The following is a 12,598-nucleotide window of genomic DNA, read 5'->3' on the forward strand; positions in this document are numbered from 1 at the left end:
TTTTGTTTTTTAAATCGTGAGACTTCACAAGATAACTTCATGTAGAATTTGAGCCTCAAGCAATAACATATGGCATCTCAGACAATTTAAAAAGAGGCTTCTGTACAAAGATGTAGAGTGGAATGTTTCCATTTGCTTTCCCTGGTTTGGTGACTCTCCGTGTTCCTTGTTTCGTCCTCTGTCCTCCAGTTCTGCTTCCTTAATTCGCACATTTCTAGAAAACTTTTTTTATTGTTACCACTCTTCATTCTGAAATGTTATAAAATGTTAATTCAGTAAGTGTTTGTGACCTTAGTTACAGTGTGAACTCTAGGGTCAGTAAGGGTCTTAAAATGACCCTGGTTAATTCTTGAATATTGTTAACTAGGTAAGTTCTGATAAAACAGTTGATGTTTTCCCAGGGATACAACTGACATTTTTACTTAAAGTATTTCCGGCAACCACACATTCTTTGTGCTCATGTGTTTCTTCTACCCTCACCATTTAAAAAATTTTTTTTTCCCATAATGTAGTTAAGAAACCTTTTCTCACATACACTCAGTTAATCAGAAGCGAACTAAACTTTATCCTTATTTTTGTGGTTTTTGTCCTGTCCATCCTTACTGCAATGATTTAGTCTGACTTTTGTTGTTTAGGTTTCCATTAAAGGAATGCAAATGACTGAAAGTCAGCATTATTCCTTACTGATATTTTATTGCTATAAATATTTATGTTCTTTTATTGCTATAAATATTTATGTTCTTTAACATCTCCTCCTTTTACTTGCATTATGTTCTTATAACATCTGAACAACTATAAATTATTTTGCCACATCACCTGTATGGTAAAGACTATTCAAAACATTTTTTTAATTAATTACTTTAAAAAATTAATTAACTAATTTATTTATTGGTTGCGTTGGGTCTTCGTTGCTGTGCATGGGCTTTCTCTAGTTGCGGCGAGCGGGGGCTACTCTTCATTGCGGTGCACGGGCTTTTCATTGCGGTGGCTTCTTTTGTTGCAGAGCACGGGCTCTAGGCGCGCGGGCTCGGTAGTTGTGGCTCACGGGCTCTAGAGCGCAGGCTCAGCAGTTGTGGCGCACGGGCTTAGTTGCTCTGTGGCATGTGGGATCTTCCTGGACCAGGGCTCAAACCCATGTCCCCTGCATTGGCAGGCGGATTCTTAACCACTGCGCCACCAGGGAAGTCCCAAGAATGTTCAAAATTAACAAGAACAAGTTATAAACCCGAATGCCTGATACATAATATTTTGGGCAACACAAACATTTACTAATCTACATGATAGCCATTTGCAAAGTACTCCAATAAGGAAAAACCTTCCAACATCACGCTTTTCATTTAACATCTACCAGCTACTCAGGGTCACACTTGAAGCTATTACCTGAAATTGGAAAGATAGGTGTTGGAGGTGTGGATATTACTCGAGGGGATGTACTGTCCTCTAAGTAAAAGTGTGCAGTCTGGAAACATTTCCTGGAAAGAAAAGAAAGCAATTTATAGTACTAGCTGGCATGGTCAGCAAGACAACTTCCGAGATGCTTAAAGATTATGACACAAATCTCCAGAATTAAAACATACGTGGAAATCATCTACTTATCACCTACTTTTACAAAACACAGTTATTAGAGAATTTTATAGCCTCCAAATTTATCTCAGCTTTACCTGTGCCAGATGAAGAAGACTGAGCAGATATCAGACATGGTATAAGCAGAGATGACACTTGAACTTGGCAGTTGGTGACAAGGAGTAGGACACCTCCATGCCCTACATACTCTTCCACTGTTGCCATATACCAGGATGTCTTGCCATCTTGGACAGGACCAGAGAGGAAAAGAAAGCCTGTCCAAAGCTATTTTCACTCAATTTTTAAGTGGCCATGCCGTTCTGAGGATATTCAGCTGCTAGCAAAAGGCAGCAAGCTGTGACCATGTAGAAATGAAATTCTACTGTGGTAACGCTTTGATGAAAAAAGAAGGCAGCTTTATAAGTATGATAATGCAGTAATAACAAAACGAAGTGAGGAAATAGTGAGCATATAACCAAAAACAGGGGTGATTGGCTCTCCAACAGATGCTAGCCTTGATGAGAGTTTTGAGAATGAATATATTTGGAATCGACGACAACTATGACCTAAAATGTCACCTGAATCTATTTTCATTCAGATAATAAGAGTAACATCTCTCACTACAAACAACTGAGAAGAGCAAAGAACCAACTGTTGCTGTAAACGAATGCAAACTATCCTTAATTTAAAAATTTTTAAAATTAATACTGCTAATGACACTCTTTGATGTGGGTCATTTAATTTATTTGAAGCATTACTCATGAGGGGTTAAGTTTAAACGGAAAGATGTTTGAGTGAAAATGCCAATCTCATTTTCCATTTAAAAGATAGAAGCAACAGGATATTTATCCTAATGAGCTTTAACATAACATTTGTTCTTACATGACACACTTCAATGTGTGATATTTTTTTCAATAATCATTTTCCTGCATAGAATTCTTCAGTGGCTTCCCACTGCAATTAGAATGATATTCCATTATTTCAGCAAGGGCTCTAAGACCCTCGGCCACCTGGTCCCCTCGTACCCCAGCGGTTTCGCCTCCTACAACTCCTGCCTGCACCCACTAGGCTCTAGCCCACTGGTCCTTCCTTTCCCCCTCTAAGAAACCCGCCAGGATCATCTCAGGGCCCTGGTTCTTGATGTTCCCTCAGGCCACTTGCCTTTCCCATCATTTATGCATTGGCTAAAATGCCACATCCCCTGAGAGTCCTCCTCTGACCACCTGAGCTAAAAGTACCAGCCCTGCCAGCCATGTCACTATTCTTCCCCGTTTTGTTTGCTTTGTGGCACTTATCACGATCTGAAATACTTTATTTATATATTTGTTTATTCAGGTTTCATAATTTTAGTTGGTTTTCCCTCGCCAGAATGTAAGCCCCCAAAGGGCAAGGTACTTGGTCTTAAGGCACTGTTAGTCCTCAGTGCTAAGAATCACGTCTGGCACGTTGTAGGTGCCCTGAAATATTTGCTCAATGAATTCACTGCTATAATTATGAATAGTACAAAATTATACAATGTCACAAGCCAAAAAAAAAAAAAATTCAAAGGCAACGATATGCATAGCAAAAAATTAGCCCTCTGCTGTGATGTTATAACCTTTAATAATCAAGCCTGTGAGAGCACAGATAAGTGACAGAACACGAATGTCTTCAACAGAGAAGAGGTGATGTAGGAGGAAGACGAGTGGATGTAGAATCAACTGCGATGTGGGGTCAAAGGGCCCCTGAGCGAGGTTCATATCCGGGAAAGAGGAAAAGAGCATGGCAGGCTAATGAGAAGTGGGAAAGAGGAGGGTCACAGGTCTCATGATAAAGAAACTATCCTACTGAAAGTCCACATTTGAGCAGAACTGACCCCGGACTGGAGCAAGAACTACAGGGAAAGTGTGGCTTACCTGTGTAGCCACAGATGTAGTATTTTCTGACACACTGATACGAAAACACTGGATTTGATACACCTGCTTTTAAGATCACTGAATTAAAACCTCCTTGATTCCTCTAAAATATGGTTACACAAGCCGGTTGCAAGGGTTTCTATTTATTTCTCAATGAATCTTAAAGTTGTAAAATACCTTAAGGGACCTAGTGCAATATCACAGCTGATACAAGAGTCCCTTCCCTAGCATCTCTGACATATTAAAGAGACTGAGTTTGAATACCTTCAGTGACAAGAAGCTTACTTCTTTATGAACCATCTTTAGTTACTAGACATTTCTTGTACTAACTCAAAACTCATTCCCTTGTAAGTATCTCCAAATGGTACCCAAAGAGGAGACCCTCCTGTTCCAATGTTATGCCTCCTGTTGATATTTTTTTTTGTATCGAGCCCCAAATCTATCTCCCTGTTACTTTGACATATTGGCTCTAGTTCTGTGCCTTCCAGATTTTTAGATTATAGTACCCCAAATCTTTTAATACCTAAACCCTACCTATCTGTGGTCCAAACCTTTTTTGACTTTTCTCCTTGAAGTTTACATCCAATAACACAAACATGCTGTAGATCACTGAACATGTCTTTTCCTGCTCTAACTCAGTATTTCTCCTCCCTGCTTTAAACATGGTTCTTCTGACTAAAATGCCTCAGTCACTAATGTGCCATGCAAACACTTCGTTTTTAAAGACAACTCAGTGGTTTCTTCTCTGTGAAACAGCCTCTCATTTCCTAAGCAGACTCTTGCACTCCAGTTTCTGTTTCTACTGTACCCAACGCAAATCTCCATTCACACTCACCTGAAGACTGCCTTGAAAAGTATGCTTAATTAATCCAAGGATGACCTTCACTTCCTGGACATTATTCTCCATTATTTTATTTTAAATATTTTAATTAATTGGTGGCTACAATATTTTGCAGTATATTTGTTTTGTGCTTTTATCCTCATGATGTTTTTTTTTTAAAGATGGGGCCATGTCTTTTGATTTATGTAGACTCAATTTTTAATACAATGCCAGGAGTACAATAGGTATTAAGTGTTGAATGATTAGATGGATTTCCAGTAGTAAGTAAATTCCACCAACCATAAAGTATTCGGCTGCATCCTAGACTCTCTTGCCTACCTGAGCCTCAAATGAGATTAACCTAAAATTTCAAAACATTTGGGAGGGAGAGGTGGAATACATAACTAGAGAAAACTGAATGGATAGATGGATGGATGGATGGATAGAGGATGTGTCTGAGAGAATGGGAAGAAGGTAGCATCTCTTAGAATAGGAAAAGATAAATTAAAACATATTAGTATAGTGGTTTAACATGTTGCTAATATTCATCGTAGTTATCTGGATATATACCAGCTCTATACTTTTCAGCTATGTAATCAAACATTTGTTGGTTTTAGAAAATAAGTGGTCTTGTAATGTTACTTGCATTAATAAGTAACAAAAGAATCTTATAGATCATACCAATAAGCTTAAAAGTGGGAAAAATTAAAATTAAAATAGTACAGGATAAATTCTGGATGAAGATCCTCTGTGCATGGCTTAGGTACACTTTATAGTACAGTCCTTACCTAGGAAGTGACATTCTACTTAAAAGGCAGCATGGGACTGGGAGGCCTCCATTCTGGGTTGGTAGCTACTAGTGACCCACAGATTTAAATTTAAGATCAAGAGAGAATTCATATTGCTTCTCTTCCCACTCTCCCCAGCCAGAACAAGTGTGTCTATGGAAAGTTCTGTTCTATATAGCTTTTGATGGAGTGCTGTTTTGTTGAATATAGCCTTGGTATTTTTCAGATTCTAACTATTAAAAAAGCTCTCCAAAATTTACCCTTTGTTGTCTTTAAAAAGAACTTTTTGAAAATATTCTTTATGGAAGTCATTTTGTGTTTTAAAACTTACGATTTGGCTCACGTAAATTATACCTTAAAACATCTGGAAAATAATTTCCAGGCACATTATTTAATGTATGACAAGATTCAATATCTATGGTCCATCTGTTCTGTATCAGCAGTGAATGTCTTCACGTCTATGTGCTAAGTGTTGATAACTGTCTTCTGCTAATTATCACTCAGCCATGAGGAAAAAAGTGATGACTGTCTTAAACTTATAGACATAGGTCCTATCAATCAATGTTAATCTGATTATTTAATTTACACCTTTTCATCACAGTATTTAGAATTAAAAGCTAGAAATGTGTAATTATGATTCCAGTTTTTTGGATCCTTATACAAATATGAAACAACATTCATCATGCTGTATTCATCACAGAGACCCTAAAGAAAGTCTGATTGCAATCTTAAAGATGATCTTTCCCCCCAAATGGTAAAAAGAGGAAAGTTTCATTCCGAGATGGGTAAGTGACTTGCCCAAGGCCATACAGCAAATGTCAGGAAGAACTGGGAAAGGGATCCAGATTTATCACCTCTGATTTGTTCTGTCTTCCTGCTACGACATGCTCCTTCTCAAGGTTTACACAAAACATGAGAGACCGAATTAGATAAATTAGACAAAAGAGAGGATTTATTATACCACTTTGCGATTATTTTTTCTCCTAAAGAATTAGGTCGGAAAAGTGTTTTACTATATAAACTGGAAAAACGTATAAGGACCATACACCTATTAGGACTCTTGTTGGTATGCCATTAGATTTTTAAACCTTTCTGCAGGCTGTAGTTTCCACAAAGGTCGAAAATGTTTCCATATTGGATAGTGAAATCATATTGCTCACAAATGCAGGTACGCTGGAATTTGAATAATTCACACAAACCTTGAAGAATGCACTAACATTGTCACTTTGTAATTCAGCAAATAATACCCCTTGTGTATTCGTGTTACTGATCTAAAAAGTTACATTTGGAAGTGAATCAACTTCAAATGGTTGTGAGTTGGACAGATATGTGAAATTTGTAAATGGGTAAGTAAGACTAACAAATCTTATCAGGACATTTGATAGTTAGATTATAAAATATATACATAAAACCCTAAGAGTGCTCATATTTTAAACTAACACTCTGTACTCAAGTTACATAAGACACTGCCTGGAATGCCCTTCTCCTTTAGCTCCTCTTTCTGAATCCTATCCAGCTCAAGCCTGACATTTTACAGTTACCCTGCCCATTCTGGCTTATCAAGATCCCTTTTTCTCTGACCTCTCTTAGCATTAGAGATTTCAGCTGCCATGCATATACTTTTGTGTATTTTTTAATAAATTTTGCATGGAAAATTCTTTCTCCTCAATAAGCATAAATTTCTTGACACTGGTGATTCTCATTCATTCATTCATTCCTTCTTTTATACTTTCCCATAGTAGTTCACGGAGTACTAGGCACATGGGAAACAGTCAATAAACATACTAAATATTTTTGAATAAACAGAGAGAATATATTTTGGAATAACACAAAGAGTGGTGATATGAACTTACAGACAGAGGTTGCTTAAAAAAAAAAGAAATTGATTATAAATCTTCTGAACAAAATTCTCTTTTAAAACAAAAGTATAAAGTACTAAGCTATATCCTTTCTTAGTTTACAGATATGATTCCTTATATCATCATAAAGTCCTTGTTTTCCAACAGACACAGTTGTAACAGTTATACTGATTCACATTGTGTCCCTAGTAAACTTACTACTTTGCAGTGTTCTGCTTGCTGTGGGATGGGAAGCTTACAGTGGGTACAATTTTCCTTGTCCTTTAAAGGTTTCAATAGATTATTGATAAGAATGAAGCTAAATCTATCTCATCCTCAAGGCAAATTATAATGAATTTAAAAATCCCATCCATCTTAATATAGTCATTTACTTTATTTTCAAATTATATTTATATTTTAATGCTTAATATTTACCTTTGTGTATGGGTTATCATTTTTTGTATTAGTATGCAATTGATATGTATCTTGTACAAAATCTGCTGCTATAAAAGTATATTTTACTATATCAAAAACTATATTTTCTAAAACAATAACTTAAAGTTATAACAGCTGGAGCATTTAACTGAGAAGCTTAGATTTATATTAAATGCCATGATAATGTTTCAATGCTAATTAGATTAATATGAAAGTGCAACTGTCAAAATACTGTATTAAACATTAACTGAAGCCAAAGTTCCTCCATTTCGCCTTTAATTGTTTGACAGAAGTATGAAGAACAGTCAAATCTTTTATTATTATGTCTTTGGATTCACAAATTCACCTTACTCATAGTTACATGGATAAATTAATGGTAGCTCTCAAGTAAAGGGAATTTTGAATATGCTTTGAAAAGCATTCAGGTAAAACACAGGCAAAATCTGAGCTTTATGAAATGTATATCCAAAACAAACACTCAACTTACCTCCAGTAGATGAGAATACCCACAAGAACCACTAGACAGATAAAAGTCAGGGCTGACACGATCACAAGGGGTATAACTGCCTTCTTCTCGGATTCCAACCCCTCAGCTAGACCAATACGAGACTCATGGCTACTATTACTGGCCTCTGTAGTCGGAGAAAATTGAGAAAGTTGATATTTAAGCTTAAGGAAAAGCACAACATTTTTCAACCGAATAACTGCAATCTTCATTGCTGTTGCTTACCTTTAAAATTTTGACTCTATGAGACAACCAATGTCTATGATCATAAGCTAATTTAAGTTAACACAAAGCTTAAAAAGTAAGGCAGGCTATCCAGTTGCAAAATAAGTGAGTCATGGGAATGAAATATACAGTGTGGGGAATTCAGTCAATAACTATGTAATATCTTTGTATGGTGACAGATCGTAACTAGAATTATTGTGGTGATCAGTTTGAAATGTACAGACATATCAAATCACTACGCTGTGTAACAGTGACTAACATAGTGTTACAGATCAAACAAACTAATAAACTCACAAAAAAAAGAGAAAAATAAAGTCAGCCTATCAGAGCTGAAGAACTATAATAACCCAACAAAGACTGGCACCCTGGAAGAGGTGCCATGGCAAGAAGTATAATATTGCCTTGAAAAGCTTATTAAAAGGGAAATGAAAATGTTAAAATAAGAAAACTATTCAGTTTTTAAATAAAATGATCAAGAAAAACAGTGCTACTTCCGGAATCACCACATATAATCTTGATTTCCCAAAATTAATTGTAACGGAAATATTTTTAATCCCACAGTTGGGTAAATAATTAGGAGCAATTAATAATTTCATGAAGAGAGAATCCTAGGATGACCCTCCTTACATTAGGATAACCCTTCAATCCAGCAAACGATTTAACATTTAAACGTAGGTTGCTTTTAAGATGTTATTTTGAATGCCCTTCTTACCGTTTTTCTTTATCAAAAATAAAAATACTATTGCATGTAAACTGAAGGAATGCACAGATCTAAGAAATTCTTTGTAAATATGCAAGTGTAAATTATGAAAAAGTCTAAATTCTGTCCTTTGGTTAATTTTAAAAGATGGCAAATAACTATTTTTGTGACCAATCAGGTACATTATTATTCTAGCATTTTCAAAAGCACTGCAACTGAAGCTATCATTCTAAGTTGGTAAAAAAAAAAGCTTCAGAACTTCAGGGTATCAGTGGCCAGTCACAATTCTTCCCTTTTACTATGAGGTGTGTGCAGTGTGAAACCAAGATGATTGAACATTAGAACCATTCTACCAGGATGATACGCTGACACTGCTACAAAGTAACAGCCCTTATCCTGTCTACCTGTAGAACTTCTGGAATAACTAAGTTTAAGCTCCTCATCAGAGTCTACATTGCCTCCTACACATTTGGTAAGTTTGGTGCTTTTATACCAAGTATCTTACTCTTAGTGATATGAGACAACAGCAATCTATTTAATTGAAAATATTATCAATTTAGTTGAAAATATTTGAGAATAAATTTGATAGTCACAAATTCATAAATATAGCATTGAAATTAATCTAACTGGAGAGAACTTAAGAGTTAAAATGATAGCTTCCTTCTGTAAGAAGAGATGATTTAGAAAGGGTCAAGAATTTAATCCACTCATATAGGAAATGCATCTATAAGTGACAACCAAATGTCCCAAGATGTTTGTTTTTATAACTATGGAAGGATTTGCTAGAAAAAAGCAGAATTCAAAGTTGTGGCTAGAAATAATAAAGCTGTATTAAAAAGTGGGAATATTGTAAGTCAACTGATCCCTGAGCTGTAGTTAACGTTCTTGTGAGAGAAGGCTGAACTTTACCTTTTATTATGTTAATCATATGCTCTGGCCATTACATATTGTAGGGAGACTCATCTAGAAGCCTAAATAATCTGACGATGAAGGTACCTGTATTTCTAAAAGAAATTTAGGAAAGCATCTTGCTTTATACACAATTGTCTTTACATTGTTTCTATTGTAATTATTGTTACCTAAGTAGAAAGTTTGTGGTTGACAAAGGAAATAAGCCACTTAGCAAAGTCTCTGGTACCTAGAATCTACAAATTTGCAGATTTGTATCTACAAATGGAGGTTAGTATTATTGTCTATTTCAGTCGTGCTTGAAGTGTGTCCCCCAGAATAGCCGCATCGACATCACCTGGAACTTGTTAGAAATGCACATTTTCAGCCCCTCTCCAACCATCCCAAATCTACTGAATCAGAAACTCTGTGGCTAAGACCCAGCAATCTGTGTTTTAACAAGTCCTCTGGGTGATTCTGATCCACATTAAAGTTTGAGAAGCAATGATGTATGTTAACTTACATACAAATTGAGGTTATATAATTATACTGGTCTTCAATGACCACAAATATTCACTGCCGTATGTGTATATACATATATGTATCTAGATACATACATATCTCATTTATATACATGTATGTGCATACATATATGAGATATGTATGATCAAATGTGTGATACATATGTAAGATATATAACACATAAAATATATAACAAATTACCACATATATATTATACACTCTATATACATGCACTATACACACACATGCACACACACAGAGTCATACTGTATATAGACTTTTTTCATAAGTTCTCTGGGATGTCTGATTTTAAAACAAACCTTTTAATTAGGGAGTAAGAATGATAAATCCATGGTAATTACATATAATGAAACTTAGATATTTTATATAAGATGAGATACCACCATGAAAGTAGACAGTCCACTGGCTGCTTTGTATATACTATAATGAGGAACAACTAGTTATACTGATTTTTATATTCATTAGTTGACACTAAATATCTTTTTGGATATGGCTCTGTAGCGTATATGAGTTACCTAAATGATAAGACAAAAATGTGCTAATAGACAATTAGAAAAAAAGAACTAAGATTAATATTTTAAAATTCACTTTGAAAATAAAACAGTAGAACTTTGGTATTACAAATTAAGCCTTATATATATTTTATTGTTCTCAATCATGAAAACGTAGTCCCTAAGAGACAGACACCAATGACACATGTTTCCAATCTCAGTTTTTTATTAACTCCCTATGTGACCTAGATCAAGCAATCTAGTATCTTTGGGACTCAGTTTATGCATTCATAAATTGCAGATACTAATATCTGCCTTATCTATATTATTTTGACGAGCATGTTTTGTAAATTATTCTACATTCTAGAAGTAGGTAATAAAATGATAAGTTTCAGAATTAGTCTATATGCATTTGATAAAGAGGCATATTCAATTATTGGATAAGACAGACTACATATGATTTTTTACAGATATGTTTTAAAAATAGGCAAGAATTTTCCCCTAATCCTGTATGATCTTATTTACTTCATTAATTATGTTACTTGCTGCTGTTAGATGTTATATTTGTATTGTTTTCCTCATCAGTGGGAGAACATACTCAAATTAAATAAATCTAATTAGTGCATTGAAGAGAAATTGCTAAGTTTTAGTCAATAATTTAAGTTTTGGCATTTTACAGTATATATAGTCTTTCCATAACAGCATAATCTAGCAAGAATGTACAGATGATGTCACTACCTAAAAAGATAGAAAAATGGATGGATTCCTGATGTTTTATTTCTAAATAAATCTAATAAAAATTAAAAAAACACAAGAACTATGTTTGAAGCCAGATAACAATTCATATACATGGCAACACTAATGAAATATGGTGATTCATGAATTCCTTACTCATTTTCACATAACAGAATGTAAGTGTTTAAACTGGAACGAAATGTTATCAAGTCAGAATGTAGAAAAACTTCTCTATCAAAATGTACAAACTTTTAATCGCTGCTGCACTGAAGGAAAAGTAGATAGCTAATTCAAGGGATGGAAATAACAAAGAGGAAAACTATACCAATGAGATTGTTGTCTATGTTCTGGATTTTACATACCTACTTTTATGCAATAAGAGTGCAAGATTTACTTTAGCCTATCTTTTGACTTACTGTTGAGATTTAAATATTTTCATTGTTGATTTAAAAAATGCCTTAAAATGTAATAAAAGCAAATTATAAAACTCTTATGATCAATGCAATGAAATTATCTAGTATTTCATATTCTTAATGGTTTTGAATTTCCCCTTTTCTCCCCCATTGGCATCTAAAGCAAACATCTGCATTTTATATGCTGCAAGTAATCTGCTCAAAGAAACATCTGGCTGATAAAATTAATTTGCATAAAATACATTAACAAATGAAATGCATTTCTACAGAAAATGTTCTAGTGTTGTACATCTTGTCATACAATACCTATACATACTATGCATATTAATGGCCGTTATTTAAGTTCTCAGAAAGGTGTATAACAGCAAGTATAAAGTAGAATGTATTTTGTTAGTTCACACTGCCCTCTTTAGGCAACATTATGGTAATCAAAGACAATTTTAAAAAAATTAAAATCTTAAAAAAAAATCTTACCATGAACTCTCAAAACTTAGCAATAGAACTTTTTTTAAAGCCCCCAAGCTGATGTGGATGTGCAATTATCTAACTCCTTTCCACTGGGTGGATCAGAGAGAGGTGGTACATATATCGTATTATTATCAGAGTTTATAATTCCTTTTATAATTCAATAGAATTAGTTGACAACTTATTTTAGAATATGAGTAAACATTAAAATTAAAATCCCCTAAAACACACTCCAATCTATCATTTAAAAAGCAGTGTACTGAAAATGTATTATGCACACAATAATTGCTCTCA

The 12,598-nt window shown here is 34.6% G+C and overlaps 1 protein-coding gene across 6 annotated transcripts in view; it reads right to left on the reverse strand.

Annotated features, from left to right (window-relative positions):
* The window catches only part of PTPRZ1 (protein tyrosine phosphatase receptor type Z1), a 178,006-nt gene that overhangs the window by 26,370 nt on the left and 139,038 nt on the right, over positions 1-12,598 (reverse strand). For all 6 annotated transcript variants that reach the window (XM_067042270.1, XM_059073956.2, XM_059073955.2 and 3 more), the window contains 2 exons: positions 7,827-7,971; positions 1,381-1,472 (listed from right to left, as the gene is read on the reverse strand). In XM_067042270.1, the coding sequence (XP_066898371.1) occupies positions 1,381-1,472; positions 7,827-7,971 (237 nt within the window). The remainder of the gene's footprint in view (positions 1-1,380; positions 1,473-7,826; positions 7,972-12,598) is intronic.

The sequence above is a fragment of the Kogia breviceps genome, chromosome 9 (assembly GCF_026419965.1).
Source record: "Kogia breviceps isolate mKogBre1 chromosome 9, mKogBre1 haplotype 1, whole genome shotgun sequence".
Lineage (NCBI taxonomy): Eukaryota > Metazoa > Chordata > Mammalia > Artiodactyla > Physeteridae > Kogia > Kogia breviceps.